Genomic DNA, 22,191 nt, shown 5'->3' on the forward strand with positions numbered 1-22,191 from the left:
GCACTATTGTTGCTATACGCTTCAATCTTCTCTGAAACGGGACACCCACCCGTGGTTACCCCGCCTCCACAGACTGACTGAAGCCTGCTGAGCCACTGAGGAGACTCTCAGTACAGTGAAGAAAGAGAAGAAGATGATGATACAGTGGCTCCATTCAATATTTCTCATCTGGATTCACTGTCAGATGTGCAGGACAGAGTTTGAGCTGACTTTACTCCACACTAATGATGTCCACGCTCGAGTGGAGGAGACCAATAAAGACTCGGGCAAATGCAGTAAAGCGCCCTGTTTCGCTGGAGTCGCTCGCAGGTTTACGAAGATTAGAGAAGTTCGAGCCCAGGAGAAGCACGTCCTGCTGCTGGACGCGGGAGACCAGTTTCAGGGCACCGTCTGGTTCAACTACTACAAAGGCGCAGAAGCGGCGTATTTCATGAATAAACTCGGATACAATGCGATGGTAAGAATATTATGTCCACATTAACTATCTGGTTCAATTTAGGGCTTGCATTTAAATAATTAATTTGCATCGAACAGGCGCAGATTTATTTGGGGTCGTTCCAATACCCCCGGACGGAGTGTAGCCTATACGGGAACGGGACAAAATAACGTTTCAAAGTTTAAATATTTTTACTATGCGTCTGGTGTATGAAACATTGTCCAACAAATATACAAAAAAGCACGCAATGCCGTGAAAAAGTAAATGCAAGGCTGCAATTAAGAAACAAGTAAAAACAGTAGGCTAATATTGTGAAATATTATATCTCCTAAATAAACTCAGGTGATTATTACTTAGATTACTTATATTATTTATTATTTATATTTATTCTTACCACCCAAATACTGTAAATGCTCATAATCTATGTCTTCTGACTAAACGTAACCGTGACCTTATACTGTTAATATTTTTCTTCATATTTTTATTCTTAGAATTTTTTATTACTGTATTGTATTGTATTATTTATGTGCACTGGAAGCTTCAGCACCAAAACAAATTCCTTGTGTGTGAAAGCACACTTGGCAATAAAGCTCTTTCTGATTCTGATTCTGAACTGAAAACACACAGGAATGGAATGAATGGTTCAGTACAATATATTATTGCACATGCAGGAGAGACCTGTTTCCAAACAAAGGGGAAAAAAGAAATGTGCAACGTTATCAACATCGGCTATCGGCCAAAATGAGTTGAATAAATATCGGATATTGGCAAAAATCCAATATCATGCATCCCTAATGCAAATTATTCTGCCTTGAGGTATTGTAACAGCAAATAGTGACACAGAGGCTTAAAACATACACACTAATAACTCTTACATGATAACATAACTTTCAATGTTACATAGCATTAAGATTCTTAGTAAAACACATAGCATTCAATCCCAAATCCAAAGAGTGTGTCCTAATACTAAAAGAATACTTTCAGTATGATTTATTATCATTAGTGATGGAGAATAAAATGCTTTTGTGCTAATAATGTATGTGAAATACGTCTAAAATCTAATGTGTGTGTCTTGTTATTGATTCCAAGAAGAACATTTAGGTTTTATTCAGAGAACTATAGCCCAACACATGCTATTGAAATGTGAAGAAATGTATCAGTTCATTAAAAATAAATATAGTCTTTTATCTCAACGTCAAACTCCGTCTTCATATTGGAGAGGAACATTTAGATGTTGGTTTTTAAATATTAAAAAATTTAATGTTTTTAAAAATTTAAATATCTTTACTATAGCCTACGTCTGGTGTATGAAACATCAATATGTCCAGCAAATATACAAAAAAGCACGCAATTGAGCATGCCGTGAAAAAGTAAATGCAAGGCTGCAATTAAGAAACAAGTAAAAACAGTAGGCTAATATTGTGAAATATTAATTTACAAATAATTGTTTTATATTTCAATAGATATTTTTTTCCCCCTGTGCTCAAAGCTGAATTTATCATCATTACTCCAGTCTTCAGTGTCACCGATCCTTCAGAAATCATTATATGATATCCATAGGCTTATACTCAAGACATTTTAAATTATCATTATCAATGTTGACAACCGTTTTAGTGCTTAACATTTTTGTCAGAAACAATGATACAAAAAAATGCATCAATTTAATTGATCAAACGTAACGGTGAAGACATTTATGGGCTAATGTTACAAAAAATGCTGTAATGGAATTTTTTTTATTTATCCAAAAATTCAGAAAAAAGTATCACCATTTCCACTTAAAATGTTAAGCAGCACAACTGTTATCAACATTGATGATGATGATGATGATGATAATAATAAATGCTTTTTGAGCATCAAATCAGAATATTATAATGATTTCTGAAGGCTCATGTCATGTGACACTGGAGTAACGATGCGCGAAATTCCGGTTTGATGACAGGAATAAATACAATTTTAAAATATGTTCAAATGGAAAATAGTTATTTTTAATTTGTTATAAAAATTTGGCAATATTACTGTTTTTACTGTATTTTTGATTACATAAATGAAGCCTTGGCTAGCATTAAAGGCTTCTGAACTTCTGCCAGGAGCTGTATATCATATATTTAAAGAAAGTCACTCTGCAAGCTTGTATAGGCCACGGGGCCAAAAACAAAGTGTCTTGTGTCCATGTTTAATTACTTTTTTAGTTCTGTTTTTTTTTTTAACCATTCCTACAGACATAGCATAAACCTTCAGTTAATTGCTCATCACAGCGACTCATTCTCTTAGATTAATCTAGGTATCAAAAGTGTTGACAGTTTTTCCATCATTATAGGTGCCAAAGGGACGTATTCCTCATATTATTATTGAGGTAATGTAGAGCAGAAGTGGACAGAGCGTCCTGGACAGGTGTCCATGAGCCACTGGAGTCTTCATTACGGTGGACAGAGCACCTGTTCAGGGGGCGCGGGACTCAAACTTGTGGAACATAAACAGAAAAGGTGTTTCCCAAATGTAGATTCCCCAATGGTACCTGATCACCCACTGTCAAAGAAAGTTTAGACATGGTTGAGTGAATTCTTCTATTCTCATTCTGTGAAAATGTCAAGTGCTGTAGACGAGTTTATTAAACAGAGTGTTTGATGGCAATAAAAGAGATCATTTTGGCACCTGAAATCGCATACTCTCTAGACCAGGGGTCCCCAGAAATTTTCAGATAATAAAATGACAAAGCAGCAGTGGCTTGTCTACCGAACATTCTGGTTTACTTCTAAATGTTTCTCTCATTTCTTGCCGTAAACATACTTTACAGAATTGTATGTGTTTGCTCTGTGAGTTTTTCCCACTATAGTCCCCTTTATCTTGCTCTGTGGGGTTGAATAAGGCAGTTTTCTTCACGCACGTGAGCTGCTTACATACATTTTATTGTGAAAGTTGCTTATACAAATAATTTTTAATTGAAAATGTTCTTCAGGTTATACATTCAACATTATGCATACATAGCCAATTTAAGTTTGGAAGCAATATGTAAACTATTTTTCACATTTACTGTTTATCTAACAGTTTAAAGTTTAACATATATATAGATAGATTTTAGGAAGGGGTTCCCTCATAATGGGTTCGTCATATTTGGGGTCCTTCGCTTCATAAAGTTTGAAAAACCCTGCTCTAGACTAGGTACTTAATTGAATAAGTAATTACTTCATGACTGCTAAAGTATGATCTATAGTGACCTGTGCTGGCAAAATTAGCTTTTTCACACCCTCAATTAAAAAACCTTTGATGATATCTTCATTGACATACAAATCAACAGTGATGATTTGTTTGAATCAGACAAAATACTGAGCTAAACCTGCATGAAGTCGATAGAGGCAGCCAAGTCAATTTTAAGAATTCCAAAACTAAATCTCCTAGCAACCACACCTTAAAATCCCGGGTAATAACACCTAATTTGGTGCGCTTCAAGTCAAAACCAAATATTTATGTACTCAACTTTTTCCCCCATGATACCACACTCTAAAAAATGCTGGGTTGTTTTAACCCAATGTTGGGTCAAATATGGATGGACTAACCCAGCAGTTGGGTTGTTTTAACCCAGCGATTGGGTTGTTTTAATCCTGCGGTTGGGTTAAATATTTGCTTAAAACAACCCAACTGCTGGGTTAGTCCAATACTCAGAATTTTTTAGTGCACATTTTTTGACTTCAACAAAACTTTCATCAAAAAATTAACATCTAAACTTCTGTTAATTCTCAATAATAACCTTTGTGTGTATGACAGAAATTAAGTATAAAAAATAATTATAATAATTGTAATAATGTGTAATGGTGCATAATACTAATCAGTAAGCTGATGTTATGTTCAATAATGCTTGATGTGACGAGTGAATCAGGCCACTACTTGGTGATAATATAAGTTCATTAAAACATAACTGTTCAGACATGGTCATAGTTTCTCTTGCCATAACAAATGTGCTTTGTTAACACAAAGTTGCAGTTACCAGAGAAAAATCAACATTAAAAGTCACTTAAAGCAAACACTGAACAAACTAAACTTTCATCAAAACATAACATCTAAACTTCTGTTAATTTTTAATAATCACCTTTGTATATTTATGACAGAAATCAAGTATCAGAAAAGATTAGTAATAAAATGTGTAATGGCTGGTGCAAATACTAATCTATGCTTTAAGCTGATGTTATGTTCATGACATATATGACATTTTACTGCATAAAACATTGTGTGTGTGATGCTTTAGGCCTTAGGAAATCATGAGTTTGACAATGGAGTGGACGGCCTCGTGAAACCTTTCCTTCAGGATGTGAAGTGTTCTGTTCTTAGCGCAAATATTAAAGCTGATCAGACAATTGCTCCTCGGATCAGCGGCTTATATCTCCCGTATAAAATCTTCAATTTTACCTCAGAGAAAGTAGGAGTTGTTGGCTACACATCAATGGAGACCCCTGCTTTGTCTGTACCAGGTGAGAAACTTTATTACACTCAATTATATCCAGGCTTACACATAATGTTGCACTTAAAATATCTCTAATCACCCGTACTTTACAAAAGAGAAACAAATATTTCCAAAAACCAGCATGTTGTGTACTTTTGAATGGTATAGCGCCCTCCACTATTATTGGCACTCTTGGTAAATATGATCAAAGGCGGTGTAAATAAATCTGCATTGTTTATACTTTTGATCTTTCATTTAAAATATTCACGAAATTCTAACCTTTTATTGAAGTTAAATGATTGAAAAAGGGGGAAACTCATAATACGAAGTAAATGTTTTTCTCTTATTGGCACATCCTTTCCCGGTATAACAGCTCTGAGTCTTCCTCTGTAATGCCTGATGGGGTTGGAGATCAGAGCCCATTCCTTTCAGACAGAATCTCTCCAGATTTCCAGCTCTTCTCTCCACTCAATTTCTATGAAATCCACATTAAAACGCAAGAATTATTCCCTTTAACGGAGATGGCTGATCTAATGATAATGCAACGTGTTGACGTTCCGCAACTGGAAACTTAAAAAATGGACATCAGATAATACCCAAAATAATATAGCAATCAGAATTATCTTCCAGAATTATTAATAGGTAGGGATGCAATGATTCAGAACATTCCTTCAGTTATGATTCAGTCGGATTTTGGTACAGCAATTAAAGGTACAATATGTAATTTTCGCCACTAGAGGTCACTTATTCAAAACAAAGGTGTGGCTTGATGACAGCTTGATTTTTTGGGAATCATGGGAGTTGTTGTCTTCACCTCTACAGCCGGTGGAAAAGAATCCGATGGGATTCGGGCAGGAATCATATTCATGAGCGAATGCATTACAGATTAATGAGCGTTACTGTAGTATGACGCAGGGTGGAGCGGAACGCAGCGCTGCTTTATCATATCACACACATCTGAGTGTGTTGAGAGTGCTGTTATAATGCTACTCTGTGCGTTCACTCGGCGCTACTATGAGACACTTGTTCACACTGCAGTGAGAGATGGATATTAGGCGGTAAAACATGGTCCTCTCTGCGGTAAATCAAGAACACCAGATTTAAACAATAAGACTGTGTTGAGCTGGAGAACAATCATTAGTTTCTGTCAATCAATGAACCAAACAGTTGCTCTCCCGTCTAATAAAACACATCAGATATTAAAGCGGCTTTGGCGTTTCCATGGTTACTACAAAATAAAAGCAGAAATACGCGGGAATGATGTCATCGGTCCGTGTCCTGATTAAAATCACTAATTTCTCTGGATTTAAACATTCTTGGAAACATTTGGGATAATTAAAGTACACAAGTCAGCAAAATATATAACACTGTTCTAGTGGTTTTTGGATATTCTAAAAAAAAATCTTACATATTTTGCCTTTAAATGAATGAATGAATTAACTCAATTGTACAGGACCTTCTAAAAAAATTTGCATAGTGTGATAAAGTTCATTATTTTCCATAATGTAATGATAAAAATTAAACTTTCATATATTTTAGATTCATTGCACACCAACTGAAATATTTCAGGTCTTTTATTGTTTTAATACTGATGATTTTGGCATACAGCTCATGAAAACCCAAATTCCGATCTCAAAAAATTAGCCTATTTCATCCGACCAATAAAAGAAAAGTGTTTTTAATACAAAAAAAGTCAACCTTCAAATAATTATGTTCAGTTCTGCACTCAATACTTGGTGGGGAATCCTTTAGCAGAAATGACTGCTTCACTGCGGCGTGGCATGGAGGCGATCAGCCTGTGGCGCTGCTGAGGTGTTCTGGAGGCCCAGGATGCTTCGATAGCGGCCTTAAGCTCATCCAGAGTGTTGGGTCTCGCGTCTCTCAACTTTCTCTTCACAATATCCCACAGATTCTCTACGGGGTTCAGGTCAGGAGAGTTAAGCACAGTAATACCATGGTCAGTAAACCATTTACCAGTGGTTTTGGCACTGTGAGCAGGTGCCAGGTCGTGCTGAAAAACCAAATCTTCATCTCCATAAAGCTTTTCAGCAGATGGAAGCATGAAGTGCTCCAAAATCTCCTGATAGCGAGCTGCATTGACCCTGCCCTTGATAAAACACAGTGGACCAACACCAGCAGCTGACATGGCACCCCAGACCATCACTGACTGTGGGGACTTGACACTGGACTTCAGGCATTTTGGCATTTCCTTCTCCCCAGTCTTCCTCCAGACTCTGGCACCTTGATTTCCGAATGACATTCAAAATTTGCTTTCATCCGGAAAAAGTACTTTGGACCGCTGGGCAACAGTCCAGTGCTGCTTCTCTGTAGCCCAAAGTGTCTTGACCTGGGGGATGCGGCACCTGTAGCCCATTTCCTGCTCACGCCTGTGCACAGCGGCTCTGGATGTTTCTCCTCCAGACTCAGTCCACTGCTTCCGCAGGTCCCCCAAGGTCTGGAATCGGTCCTTCTCCACAATCTTCCTCAGGGTCAGCTCACCTCTTCTCGTTGTGCAGCGTTTTTTGCCACACTTTTTCCTTCCCACAGACTTCCCACTGAGGTGCCTTGATACAGCACTCTGGGAACAGCCTATTCGTTCAGAAATGTCTTTCTGTGTCTTACCCTCTCGCTTGAGGGTGTCAATGATGGCCTTCTGGACAGCAGTCAGGTCGGCAGGCTTACCCATGATTGCGGTTTGGAGTAATGAACCAGGCTGGGAGTTTTTAAAAGCCTCAGGAATCTTTTGCAGGTGTTTAGAGTTAATTAGTTGATTCAGATAATTAGGTTAATAGCTCGTTTAGAAAACCTTTTCATGATATGCTAACTTTTTGAGTTTTTTGGGTTTTCATGAGCTGTATGCCACAATCTTCAGTATTAAAACAATAAAAGACCTGAAATATTTCAGTTGGTGTGCAATGAATCTAAAATATATGAAAGTTTAATTTCTATCATTACATTATGGAAAATAATGAACTTTATTACAATATGCAAATTTTTGGAGAAGGACCTGTATAATATTACTCTATTTAGCCTATAAGATTCCTCTAATAAAATTTCAAAGAGTACTTTTTCAGTTGAATTGTATTTATTTTTCAAATTGACAATCTTTGAGAGCATCCTAAGTGACCTCACTACATTAACAGCTATTGTTCAGTTAATAAATGCAGTTTTAGCGACCTGAATTTACTGAGAGAAAAAATTCAGTTTAATTTCAATTTCTGACTCTCTCTCTCTCTCTCTCTCTCTCTCTCTCTCTCTCTCTCTCTCTCTCTCTCTCTCTCTCTCTCTCTCTCTCTCTCTCTCTCTGTGTGTGTGTGTGTGTATAATCGAATGGGCTCTTCCCCTATTTCCAAATCATACACAACACATTGAAAAGTCTACTCTTGGATGCTATGCTACACATACAGAAATACACTGACACACACACAAAGAAATACACTGACACACACACAAAGAAATACACAGACACACATACAAAGTCTAGTTGATTTGCTGAATGGACTGAATGACTTTAATCTCCTCTTAATTCTAGTGACTGACCTGCCAGGTGGCAAATTTAAATGCATTTAGGTGGACAGATACAGGTTATTACACAGTAATATGACTGTTTTTTTTCCATATTTATATGGTTTTACAGGCCCCCATCTCAAGTTTGAGGATGAGATTCCTGCTTTACAGCTTCAAGTGGACAAACTCATTGCTTTGGGTGTCAATAAGATCATTGCCCTCGGACATTCTGGCTTCGAAGTGGACAAAAAGATCGCAAAGAAAGTTCGTGGAGTGGATGTTGTGATTGGAGGGCACACCAATACATTCTTGTACACAGGTATTACAATTATTTCATAATTGCCGCAATGTTAATGAGTTATGTCTATACTTATTACTCATCCAAAAACGGCAGTTCACCCTCGGGTGATGATTTAACCAAGATCATTCATTTTTCTGAATAAGAAAATGTTTGTTTTCTTCCGCTGAGCACAAGAGTAAGGTACAACAGACACACCTTAACGGGTTAGTTCAGCCAAAAATGAAATGTCTGTCATTAACTCCTCACCCTAATGTCGTTCCTCACCTGTAAAACCTCCGTTCATCTTCACACACAGTTTAAGATATTTTATATTTAGTCCGAGAGCGTTTGCAAGTGTATGCACACTATACCAGTGGTTCTCAAACCTGTCCTGGAGGACCCCCAGCACTGCACATTTTGTATGTCTCCCTAATCAGACACACCCACTTCAGGTCTTGCTATCTCTACTAATGAGCTGATGAGTTGGATCAGGTGTGTCTGATGAGGGAAACATACAAAATGTGCAGTGCTGGGGGTCCTCCAGGACAGGTTCGGGAACCACTGCACTATACTGCCCATGTCCAGAAAGGGAATAAAAACATCATCACAGTAGTCCATATGAGACATCAGTGGGTTAATTAGAGTCTCTTGAAGCATCCAAAATACATTTGGGTCCAAAAATAACAAAAACTACGACTTTATTCAGCATTGTCTTCTCTTCCGCGTTTGTGTTCAATCCTCAAATATAGATTCAAACGGTTATGAATCAGCGTAACGATTCATGATTCGGATCGCCAATGTCACGTGATTTCAGCAGTTTGACATGCGATCTGAATCATGAATCAATTCGCTGAATCATAACCGTTTGAATCTTTATTTGAGGATTGAACACAAACCCGGAGTCTTTAATTACATCTTTTTAATTTTTCGTTGAACTAACCCTTTAAGGAAAATGGGCTTTTCACTTCTCCCAAAGTGTATGATAAGATTGCAGTAGAAAAAATATTTATGTTAGTGTTGAACATTGATGGAGAAACTTATTTTTGTGTGTGATGATAAATGACAGAAGTGGTCAGAAGGCTAGTGAAGGCTGTGGCTGAAGTCAGTTGTAGTTTTTGCGTTTCTGCTGATCTCGTCTCGTTTTTCTCTTCTTCTTGTTCCTCTAAATTGACATTCCCAGAATTCCCTGTGTGACACTTCACATTTGATGTTATTTTATTTCAATAATTATGTGTCTTCTTAGTTTTTGTTATCAGTTTAGTTTAGAGTCGTGTGTGTCACCATGATGGTGTTTTGTATTTGTGTGTATGACAAACTCATTGTGGTGAACTTTTGAATCATCATGTGTGTGTCTTTTTTACCAGCTGTATTATTATGGTGGTTATCAGTCTATTACAAAGCTATGCACATTTTAGTACTTCAGTAAAATGGAATATGTTTTTTTTTGTCGTTGAATTTTTATGGTAAAGTACTGGAACTCACAGCTGATGTTTTTTTTTTGCCATAAATTTAAGTCCTGTAGAACATAAAAGTTTGCTACCGTATTTTTTACAGTAAAATATTGACAACCATAGCTGCTGTTTTTCCCCACAGGTTTTTTCTCTTTTTTTTTTACACCATGTACTGTATTTTTTACAGTAAAGCACAGGAAATCACATCTGATTTTTTACTGTAAATTTTAGTCCTGTAAAACATAAAAGGTTGCTACCATATTTTAAATTCCACAGGTTTTTCATTTATTTAATTGTTTTTACAGTGTACTGGGAACCACAAATGCTGTTTTTTTACTGGAAATTTAAGTCTTGTAAAATATAAACAGTTGTTTTTTTGTTTATTGTATCTTTACAGTTACTGGGAACCACATCTGATCACATTTTTTTTTAATACCATAAATTTAAGTCTCGCTGATGGTTTTTTTTGCTATAAATTTAAGTCCTGTAAAACATAAAATGTTGCTGCCGTATTTTACATTTCACATGGTTTTATTTTACAGTGCAGATCCACAAACTAGAGGATAATTTGTGCATAATTTGATTCGTTAAAGGTGCTGGACTGTTTATTTTCACCCATGATTAGAAAAATAACTCTATTTTAGTCTCTTAAATGTGCTAAAGTCTGCAAATTACAGTTTCTGGGATCAGGGTGCGGTCTCTTGGATCTTGTTTTACTGTAAAGTGCCTCAAAAATACAATTAAGTTTGTTATGTGGTTATGGAGTTTGCTCAGGTGAATTTGCTAAAGGTCTTTGCTGATCTCGCCACAAACAAAGAGGCACCCATGAGCCTCTATTTCCACTGTCATTAAATGTGATTAATCTGGGAATTTATTTCTGTATAATTTACAGTGACATCTCAGGATTGTAATCTAAGCTGGGGAATAATACGAGATGCTTCAGCCTCACGTATCTGGTGGGCAAGCAGCTTCCCTGTTCTATCACTTTGCTCATAAACCCTATGCTGAGCGTGTAGGATAAATTTTTCAGCCTCATCAGTTGATAACGTATCATATTCTGTCTGTAAGAGCTGGCACTCCTCAAAGAGATCAGGTGAGGGATTCGAAGCATACTGGGTATCAATAATCGCGATAGAGTTAGATGATTTTTTAGGATGCCTTTTTTCTCTTGATTTTTATGGGATGAATAAGAAATTATTAAAGCACGTAAATAACATTTCAGGCTTTCCCAAATGGTAGAGTATGACATGCCAGGTGTTGTATTGATTTCCATAAAACTTGAGATATTAGTTGAAACAAATTCAATAAAATCCTTTTCAGATAGGAGGCTTGGATTAAGACGCCATTGACAGTGTTTAGGATGGCCGATGTGGGATCTGGAGCTCTAGTAAAATTGGTGCATGATCAGAAATTACAATGCTTTGGTAGGAGCAGTCCTGTAAATATGGAAGACATTTTTGGTCCAGAAAAAAGTAATCAATACGAGAGTATGTCTGGTGGACATAAGATAAAAAAGAGTATTTCCTTTCAGAAGGATGCAAATGACGAAAAGCATCACATATTTCATATTTTTGCATAAATGTATGGATAACTGAGGCACATTTTGATAAGGTTGTGATTTTTTTTAGAGGATCTATCAAGAATAGGGGACATAACACAATTAAAATCCCCAGCTGAGTGGATGCGAATGAATATTAGGAATACAGGACAAAAAAGAGGACATAAAAGTAGGATCATCATAGTTTGGAGCATAAACATTTGCAAGAGTCAAGGGGGTCGAGAAAAGTGTTCCTGATATAATAAAATATCTTCCTTTATCATCCACAATAGTGTCAGAGAAATGTGATTAATCTGTGCATTGATAAAAGACATGAACTTTGCGACCATAATGGGTATAAAGATGAACGTTTTTATGCTTTATTTCGATACAAACGGCTAACCAGGACAACGGTGACATGAAAGTTTCCTTTGCCTCCAGAAAGTGTTCAGATTTGCCAAGTAACACTCATTAGCATTTTACTCAGCCCTGTTGCAGGCTTTGTGTTTGTAATGAGACACTAACCCGAAGCACCAAACCTGGGTGTTCACGATTGTCCATTAAGCATGAATGATGCCCCGAATCATGTTTTATATTTTTAAGTGAGTGACTTTGCTTTGGTTTATGATAAGATGGGCAAAAAAGACATTAAAGTAGAGACCGAGCCATATCTACACAGCACAATATAATAGAGATTAGGAGGCGGAGACTTGTGTTGTTATTGTCAGTCAGTCAAGTCTTTTCTGTAGCGCTTTTTACAATATGAATGGTTTCAAAGCAGCTTTGTAGTATTGAGAGGAAATGAATGGAAGAGAGAAAAGTTATTGACCAGCTAAAGTACGTTTTTAATCGATTCCTTTCCGTAGTCAAACATCATTAGTTATTTACTTTGGGGCCGCTTACACAACACCATTTTCAACTAAAATAGAAAACTTTGAATGCCTTCTGACCGTTCACTTGAATAGCAGCTGTGTTTGGTGACTTGAGGACACAAACGTTGAAATAGTTTTGAAACGATACCATTACCATTTTTGTGTAAACGTAAAAAAACGTGGTCTGGGATGCATAATACAGCGTTTTTAGACGTTTCCGCGGATCCATCTGAACGGGAATCATTTTGATTTTTATCTGTACAGAAGAAAAGTGAAGTGTTAGTGAGAATATACATATGAATACATATATACAAACAGATGAAATTTAACAAATAATCTTCACATTTCAATCTAACAACATGTCATGACTCTTTTGTTAGTTCCTGTTTTGTCAAGAGGGAGTGGATAAATGGGAAACACCTTCGAGAATTAATCAACATGAAAAACTACAAAGGACTACAAAACATGACAAAACCATATTGCTTGAAAGTAAACTCTTGGAAAAAAGTGTTCATTGGGGTCCTATATAGAACCATAGGGTTCTGTACTCAACTCCAAAGAACCTTTTATGCTAAAAAGGTTCTATAATGACTAGAAAGAACCCTTTTGGAACTTAAAAAAAGGTTCTATATAGAACCTTTTAGGGGTTCCAAATACATAGCGTCTAATAGAACCTTGGTATGGTATGGGTGGGCATAGTATAACAATATTAGTACTTACAGTAAATTATTTTCATTGTGACGAGGGCAGCTTAAATAAGTGTAACTCATGGCACACTAAAGCAAAAGATATAAATAACCATCTTACTGTACTTGACTTCCATATTGACTCCTCCATTTTGTGTGCGGATCTCTGTAGGAGAGCAGCCATCCACAGAGGTTCCCGCAGGACCATACCCTTTAATGGTGGATTCTGAGGATGGCCGGCAGGTTCCCGTGGTCCAGGCCTACGCATTTGGAAAATATCTGGGATTCCTAAAAGTGTCTTTTGATTCAAATGGGAATGTGGTGAAAGCTGTGGGCAACCCAATTCTTCTGAACAGCTCAATAGCACCAGGTGAGGAAACTCTTAACATGGAAACAGGCTGGGGAATTTGTAAGTCACACTGTAAAAAAAAATGCAGGTCTCCAATTGAAAATATTCTACATTTCTAATCTAAAATTTTCAGTTGCATCAATTCACAGAATGTGATCGGTCACTAGAAAATTTCCAATAGGAGACATTATTATATTTTTTTATAGTGCAGTAAATGGTACACTGCAAAAAATGCTCTTCTTATTTAGTATTTTTTTCTTGTTTCCAGTCCAAATATCAAACTATTCTTAAATCAAGATGCATTTAGATAAGTAAAATGACAAAAGATATTTTTTATTTATTCCTGGGGAAAAATATCTAAATGAAGTGAGTTTTTGCTAAATAATCTGCATGATTCATGATTCGTCACACTGCTGAAATCACGTGACATTGGCGATAATCATAAGCTGGCAGAAAATATAGATTCAGAAAATTGCTTCATGTTTGATTATCTGCTAATTTATCTCCGCTGCCTTTTACTTTGCACTTGCAGACGTAACCGTGACATGCATGTACATTAATCCTTGCAACGTCATGACCCCTGCACATTCAAAGTCCACATAAAAAAAGAATTGCGCGTTATGAGGGCTTTTCTCAAAGGCATACTTCAACGCTTTTTCATTTTAAATTATGTTATTCCCTTAACTAAGAGGAGTTGACACACACCTCTCTCGTCTGAGTGTGTGCTCTTAATCTCTCTGGCGCACGATCTGATAGCATTTAGCTTAGCCCACTAAGCCCAGTTCATTCACTCTGGTACCAAACAGAGATCAAGTTAGAAGCCACCAAACACCTCCACGTTTCCTCTATTTAAATACAGTTACACCAATAGCTGAACGATTAAATATGGTGACACAAAATAAAATGTGGCTCTTTTCTTAGCGGGTAAAAAAGGAGAACTATACACTCTAAAAAAAATTGTGCTATTTGGCACTAAAAGTGGTTCTTGGCTTGTAATCATAGGGGAACCACTTTTGGTGCCAAATAGCACAATATCTTTAAAGGTGCTCTACAGCACCTTTGTCAAATGGTGCTATGTAGAACCCATAAGAGGTGCCATATCGCATTTTATTTCTTCCTCAATAATGGTGCTAAACGGCACCAAAAGTAGTTATTTGGTGTGTAAAGAACCTTTGAAGGGACTTGAAAGGTTCTTTGTACGGCAGTGGTGCTATATAGCACTTCAGCCATCCCAAAGAACTGGTGAAGAACTGCTGAAGAACTACTGAATCACCAAGATTTGGTGCTATACAGCACTTAAAGTGGTTCCCCTATGATTACAAGTCAAAGAACCACTTTTAGTACTATATAGCACCGTTTTTTTGGAGTGTATAATGTATGGCGGAATAGCACTTCTGAGAGTACACTAAAAAGTCCCGGCTGAAACATCCTCCCTCGCATCTGCCCCTCGTCTCTCATTTCGGTCAATAGGGGGCTATAGTGTAGGGGTGAGACGCATGTCATCAAGTTTTAACACAAATCAATCAGGGGTTCGAATCCGCCTTTTGCCACACTCGCTCTACTCCCTTTTCACATCACATATCAGATCAGAAAGGCATTTATTTTCAATAAAAATTGAGAAAATGTTAGAAAAGGGGAAATCAAGCGTCTAACGTGTTTAATTATAAGTGTGTATCGGTTAGGGGTAGGTAAACAGACGTGCTGAATAAGAGACGATAAAAGTGAGTGGGTCTAATATCATTGGTTGTGATAATAGTGTGTGGGTCTCGTCCCTCTGAAGCTCTGGCTTTGTGTGGACGGGGCCTTATATGTCTCCTTTCTTCAACACTCCTGATTCACATCATCAGCCTGTTAGGAAGAGCTCCATGAACTGAACCGAGTGTGTCAGATAAAAGAGACAAACTAAACTACAGCACAATGTCCAATCCTGATCCCGGAAGGCCACTATCATTCAGATGCTCTGTCCATTTCCCCACATTTGAGGTCTTTGCACTTGACCTCTTGTTTACTTACATGACATTTTGCCTGTATTTGGCCCAAGTGTTCAAGTAGGCTATAGAGCAAGTGTGTATAGAGCTTTTGATGACTTGATGGGACACACTTATACAGCTCTAGAAAAAATTAAGAGCCCACTTGACACTGATTTCTCAATGTTAAGCGGTCTCTCAATTTTTTTCAGAGCTGTAGTGTTGCAAACAATGCAAGTGTTTACAGAGCTTTTTACATTTTATTTTCAATACTTTGCGTTTTAAAATCTAAATGTTCAGTAGTCACTATGTAACTAACAGGCATACTTTTTTATTGTGGTGCTTATAATTAAATTAAGTGATAAAAAGCAGCTGCAAATGCACAAAGTACACATCCTACTCATCTCTGCACCAATAAAATGTGCAACACTTTGTTTTAATACCAAATTATATGTAATATCTAATTAATTTATCTTACAGGGGAACGTTTTCCTCGACATCTCGCGATTTCGGGGCATGTGAGTTCCCGAACAAAATGCATGATGGGATATGCTTAGCCTTGAAGACTAATCTAAAGCAAGATGGGTTTAGTGTGCAATAAGGGCACTACACTCTGGCATTTTTAAGCCATGGGACAGTCACTTACTTGCTGTCACAGGCTCGCGCTCTCGTTGGCCAAGACCGCAACATGTGGGTATTTAGACAGGGCAAGAATTTACCTCCAACCCTAATCAAACACAGCTGAAGCAGCTAACCAAGGCCTTCAGGATTATTAGACACTTCAGGAGAAGGATTGGACACCACTCTATTAAACTCGATCTATCAGATCAGATGTGATGCATTGCTGTTGTGGATTGAGCTTTTGATATGTCAGTTTCAACCTGTGATCTGCCTTTATTTAGATCCAGAAATTCAGGCTGAAGTGGACAATTGGAAGAAGAATCTGGCCAATTACTCTTCTCAGTATGTAGGACAAACTCTCGTCTATCTCAATGGAACTTTTGAGGAATGTCGATTTCGTGAATGTAATCTGGGAAATTTAATCTGTGATGCAATGGTGAGTGAATAGGTTTATGACTTTTAACATAACTTCGCCTTTCAAGTTTGTTGCAATTTTTTTATAGCATGATTTTGCACTCACACTTATTGGGACAAACACTACATTTGCCCTCGACGAACAAACATTGAGTACAAACCTTTCATTCTCAACGCCTACACTGTAAACAATTATATGTTCAAAAAGTTATGACCACATATGTTTTTACATCGTTTTAACTCATCAAAATAAGTTAAACAAGATGTAACTCATTTTTTAAAGTCAGTTTAACATCATTTAAGTTGAAATAACTTAAATATCCAAGTCGATTGTACTGCAAAAGTTCAAAATTTGCCTCTTTTTTTTTACAGTGTACAAATGTATTCAGTTATTAGGCAGATATTAATCGTATAGGCCTCCTTTACACCTGGTATTAACATTAGTTTCAGGTGATTTAAGATAAATCTAGATGTAAATGGGGTCTAAAGCGTTTATGATCACCCAAACCACATTTGGAGGCATGTACTGTACATCACATTTATAAGGACAGCCTACTTAAAATTATAATTAAATGGTAAATTAAAGCGCTGTCAGACAGAACAGATTTTTTTGGAAGATAAAACAAAGTGGAAGATTTACTGTTAATCTTGCCCTTAAACCCACAGGACACCCTCTTTGCTTGTTTTTCAGGTTCATAATAATATTAAATATGCTGATGAAGTCCAGTGGAACCATGTCAGCTCTTGTATTCTGAACGGTGGAGGCATTCGATCACCTATTGATGAGCGAAACAGAAATGGTACGGTTATTCAACATCTAAAGGCCAACTTCAGTGCTTATTAGAAATAATACTGAAAGCGTCCTAATGCATGTTTTGATGGAAGGCTCCATCACGATGGAGGATCTGATCACTGTGCTGCCGTTTGGAGGCACATTTGACCTGGTCCAAATGAACGGGTCTACTCTGCGAGAGGTCTTTGAGCACTCGGTTCGCAGATACGGAGGAAACACTGGAGAATTCCTACAGGTGTCAGGTATGCGTACTGTACATTATAGGGCTGGCCCCTATGGCCGACTTAATTGAAACAGTCAGATAAAGTGATCATACGAATCCATATTAAACCCTGCGGCTTGTGACACATTGATGTCTTAAAGGGATAGTTCACTTTGAAATTAAATTTTAATATGTTTTAGCTTACCTCATGGGTATCCGAGATGTAGGAGTATTTGTTTCCCCAGTAGTTTAAATTTTGATCATTTTAGGTCAAACCGTTCTTGTCTGTGCCTCACGTAATGCAGGTCTATGGTCACCACCTCAAAGAGCATACACAGAGAAGTCCAAATGAAACAATCCCCCATCGTAAGAACACACTGATGGCCTAAGACACGAAACGAGCGGTTTGTGTGAGAAAACGAACAGTATTTATATCGTTTTTACCTCTTGTACACCACAGGAAACACGCACGCTCGCCCTCGGATCAGTCAGACGTAGTGGTGTACAAGAGGTAAAAACGATATAAATACTGTTCGTTTTCTCACACAAACCGCTCGTTTCATCTCGGATGCCCATGAGGTAAGCTAAAACATATCAAAATTTAATTTCAAAGTTAGCTATCCCTTTAAGACACAAAACCATCGGTTTCTGAGAGAAACACAACAGTATTTGGTTTATTTTTTACCTCATAGCAGACGAATCTCATCTTCAGTAGATTAAGGTCAAAATAACGGTGCGATTGTTCGTAGAAATGTGTACATAGATGCCTCATTCGACTGATCCGCATAGGCACTAATGAGGCATATATATATAACGGCCCTCATTTATCAATCTTGCGTAGAAACTGGTGTATATGTTGGCGTAAGATTATGCTTACACTCCTCTCACCGCCTGATTTATGAAGCTGTGCGCACCTCTGCAATCCAGGTGTACGCAATACTTGCCCTTAATAAATGTGGCAGCTGAAAACGATCGTCATTAGAATAACACGCCCCTATATATTCAAGTCTACGCCTCTCCCACGCCCTCATTTTACGCCATGGACAAACAGAAGACGGCAAAGAAGCGAAACTTCTTCGACGTGGAGATCGGGCGCGCTCAATCATCTCACTAGTTCACTAGTCAGGGCACTGACTAGGACATAAGTCAATGGGCTGACTCCCTGATCAGTGCTCTGACTACTGAACTAGTGAGTTGATTGAGACGCGCCCATCGAGATCACCACCAGGGAAGTGGGGAAAAAAAACGAAATTGTTTTATTTGGGAGTTTAAAGAGTGGGATTAAAGGCACCTACAAAAAAAAATATGGACCCAAATTATGAGTATCTTAATAGTGTGGAGGTTGATAAGTGCACTCCAGCAGTTTAAAGCTGTTTGGATGATAAATTACCATCACAATGCATTATTTTACAGCACGTTTTCAAACAATTAGCATTTAATTTCGTATCACGGCACATGTATTGGGGTGTACGACAGTGATGATGATGTGATGTGGAGTACTACCATTCATTCACATTAATAATTACATGACAATTTGTAAGATTCTTATAATTATTATGATTTTTATTCTTAATGACGCTTGTTATTTAGAAGAAGAATAATGTCGTTTTTATTGATTTTATTATTATTTAAAAGAAGAAGGTCATTTTTATTATTTTTTCAGTCTGAATTATTTTAGTCCCAGTCCGTGCGCAGCTGCCGGGCCAGGCGGGCCTGAAACGTCAGATGAAGCGCACAGGCTCGCGACTGGAGGAATACATATGCCTACAAATCAAACGCTTTGGTAAAGTCACACAAATTAAACATTGACGTTCATGTTTTCACAAAAATAAACACTGAATGTTGTTGTTGTGGTTTTTAACAGTGGGTCATAATATAGCATATCTTGTCAGTGCGTTTTGTGGTGTTAGGAATTGTTTTTCTGCGCATTTTCGCACTAACTCAAACGTGCGTACACCACCTCCTGAGCTGGCGTAGGATTTGAGCATGCTGTACGCCAACGTCCATATTGATAAATCTCAAAGTCACCGTGGGTTTGGGTGTACGCAAGGTGTACACTGGAAATTTGGTGTACGCACTTTTGATAAATGAGGGCCAATGTGTGTATATGTGAGCTTCTTGTAAACTGTTTAAAACAACTATCCTCATCAATTTGAGCATTGGTACTCCATCGTTAAGCTCTCAGGATTGCATAACATGATAAATCTAGTCCATATGACAGCTTAAGCATTTATAACGGTTTATAATTCCTCTGCAGGTTTTCAGATAGTGTATGATTTATCGAAACCATCTGGAAACCGTGTTAAAAGTGTGAATGTGCTCTGCACTGAGTGTCGAGTGCCCCGCTATGAACCGCTCAACCCCAAAAAGGTGTATAAAGTGGTGCTGCCCTCTTACCTCGTGGATGGAGGAGATGGATACGCTATGATCAAAGAACAGAAACTCAAACATGACAGTGGTAAGTCATTGGGTATGTATATTATGCACATTTAACCATGCATTTCATTGTATACTTAGTATTACAACATACCCTGTACTGTATTCCCCAGGGGACCTGGATATAGCAGTAGTTGCCAGCTATATCACAGAGAGAAAGAGAGTTCATCCAGTTGTGGAAGGACGTATTCAATTTTCCAGCTCTTGCATTGGACATCGAGGATACATGCCCATCATTCTGCTGGCGTGGGCTCTCTGGGTCATGATTGTTTAGCCAGATTATCTGTAATGTCCTCGTGTAACAACATGTAGCCATTTATGTGTAATTGTACAGTCAGTGGAAAAAACTATTTAACCCAAAGATTAGTTACCGCCATAGAAGCATCCCGTTCAGATTAACTGATAATTAGTGCGATGAAGAGATCTTCAATACAGGCATTTTCTACTAGCCTGACAAGCCAGACAGACATCAAGATGTTTGGTCTGGAAACTCACCATAGACAGCTCAATCCGAGGGGCGGATAAACGGTTGTCTTAAACTCCCTCTGCACGCGATAGGATAGCGGTACACCAACCAGAGCAACGGAGGTGAAGCGGAGCTGATAGATTAAACATTCGCCTTATCCGGTCGGCTAAACCCCGAACACATCTTCCCTTTTTAAGAATGACTTCAGTGCCGCTCTTTGTTCTTTTCTCAGAGAAAAGCTTAACTCCAAGTCTTCCAGAGTCGCAGTCAAAGCTGATTCGAAAGACCGCCGCCGTTCGCCAGTTTCTGTGTTTACTAGAAGCACGCAAACGCAACTCGGCCGTCGTTATTATGGCCCCGCCCACCGACTCTATACACGATGTGATTGGCCCGGCAAGAGTTAGGGGATTACAGCTCAGAAGGGTATTGAGAGTTGCTAGAAGACACTCGCGGGCAGATTAGATTTGCTGCCGCTAGGGTGCGTCTAGATTTCTAGGCTAATTTTCTACACCTCTTTATAGACAAAAGTCACAGAATTCATAAGAAGGTATACTATGAAATTTATTTTTGCTATTTTAGGTTATTCAAATATTTTTGTGATGATATTTTCATGGCGATTCAGCACTTTTAACGTCAAATTCTCATTATCATTTTGAACCAAAAGCTGAGAAAATTACCCAAAGACATAGGGCATCAGCGATGTTTTATTGCTTGTATCTGCTACTTCTTCACCTGTGTTTTGATCTGGAGGCTCTGTACTCTTTCAGAAGATGTTATAGTCCCCCCCACTGTAAAACAGTGAAAACATGGAAAGCCAGAAAATTCTGTCAATGGCGGGGAAAGAGTTAAAAAATGGAGTTGGGCTTAAACTGTTAAAAAAGAAAAAAATCTTAGTGACAGTCCGATTTTCTTAATTCAAAATATCAAAATATATATATTTTTTTCTTTCTTCTTAATTATGATTTGTACATCTTTCCGTGCATTTTTCTTTTCTTTTTGCAAGTTATTTATTTTGTTATGTTTCTTGATGATGAAGTTTAATAAGCACAACTTGTGACTATTATAGATCATGGTTTGTCTGGCAAGAAATCTCCACCTCTTTTCTTAGGGTTACTATTCATGTTCCTATAAAGCACTTAAACTACAGCAGATCACACATTTCTAAACACATTTAACAAGGGACAAAGAGCTGGATATATTACAATTTTATTTACTGAGAGCAAAGCCAGAACATTTACAAAACCCCCTTTTATTCCCCGCACACAACACATAATTGTATGAAACTACATGAAATGTCTCAATTATATTTTTGAACGTTTTACTTGTTTCTGTATTTTGTGTCTTTTTTTAATCAATCTAGAATGTAAGAACGGTTTAAAATGGCCTGAAGGATGTTTTCACACTGATAATGTCATGGTGTGGGTTGAATGAAGTTGATTTCTACTTGATGCAGACTCCTGATGTTGTAATTCTCTTACACTTTTAAACAAAAAAGTGGAAAAATAAGGCAGGGCTCCAACGATGCTATGAAATAATCATGGCATACAAGTCAATAAATATTAGTATTTTCGTAGTGCAATAAAATACTTTATAATGTTGATGTTGAGACTTCTGATAATGTTTTACATCCATCTAGAGGAGACGGAGAGACCTGTCTTCTGATTCTACAAAAGACAAAACAGCAGAAGCTCCATTAATAAGCATCACGAGCAGCTCTGAGTCTGAGCATGAATACGGTA

General features: G+C 37.7%; 2 protein-coding genes across 4 annotated transcripts in view; one reads left to right on the top strand and one right to left on the bottom strand.

The window, feature by feature from the left end:
* Window positions 1-98: 98 nt before the first annotated feature.
* On the top strand, window positions 99-22,050 carry nt5e (5'-nucleotidase, ecto (CD73)). Its single transcript, XM_067416767.1, has 9 exons — window positions 99-457; window positions 4,677-4,899; window positions 8,509-8,697; window positions 13,377-13,574; window positions 16,423-16,577; window positions 17,247-17,355; window positions 17,441-17,590; window positions 19,808-20,008; window positions 20,100-22,050. Exons 1-9 carry the CDS (start codon window positions 134-136, stop codon window positions 20,258-20,260), a joined length of 1,710 nt encoding a protein of 569 aa, XP_067272868.1. The 5' UTR covers window positions 99-133; the 3' UTR covers window positions 20,261-22,050.
* Window positions 21,643-22,191, bottom strand: part of snx14 (sorting nexin 14) — a 68,129-nt gene continuing 67,580 nt past the window's right edge. For all 3 annotated transcript variants that reach the window (XM_067416766.1, XM_067416765.1, XM_067416764.1), the window contains one exon: window positions 21,643-22,116. In XM_067416766.1, the coding sequence (XP_067272867.1) occupies window positions 22,075-22,116 (42 nt within the window). In that variant the 3' untranslated portion in view covers window positions 21,643-22,074. The remainder of the gene's footprint in view (window positions 22,117-22,191) is intronic.

Source organism: Pseudorasbora parva, chromosome 15, assembly GCF_024679245.1.
Source record: "Pseudorasbora parva isolate DD20220531a chromosome 15, ASM2467924v1, whole genome shotgun sequence".
Taxonomy (NCBI): domain Eukaryota; kingdom Metazoa; phylum Chordata; class Actinopteri; order Cypriniformes; family Gobionidae; genus Pseudorasbora; species Pseudorasbora parva.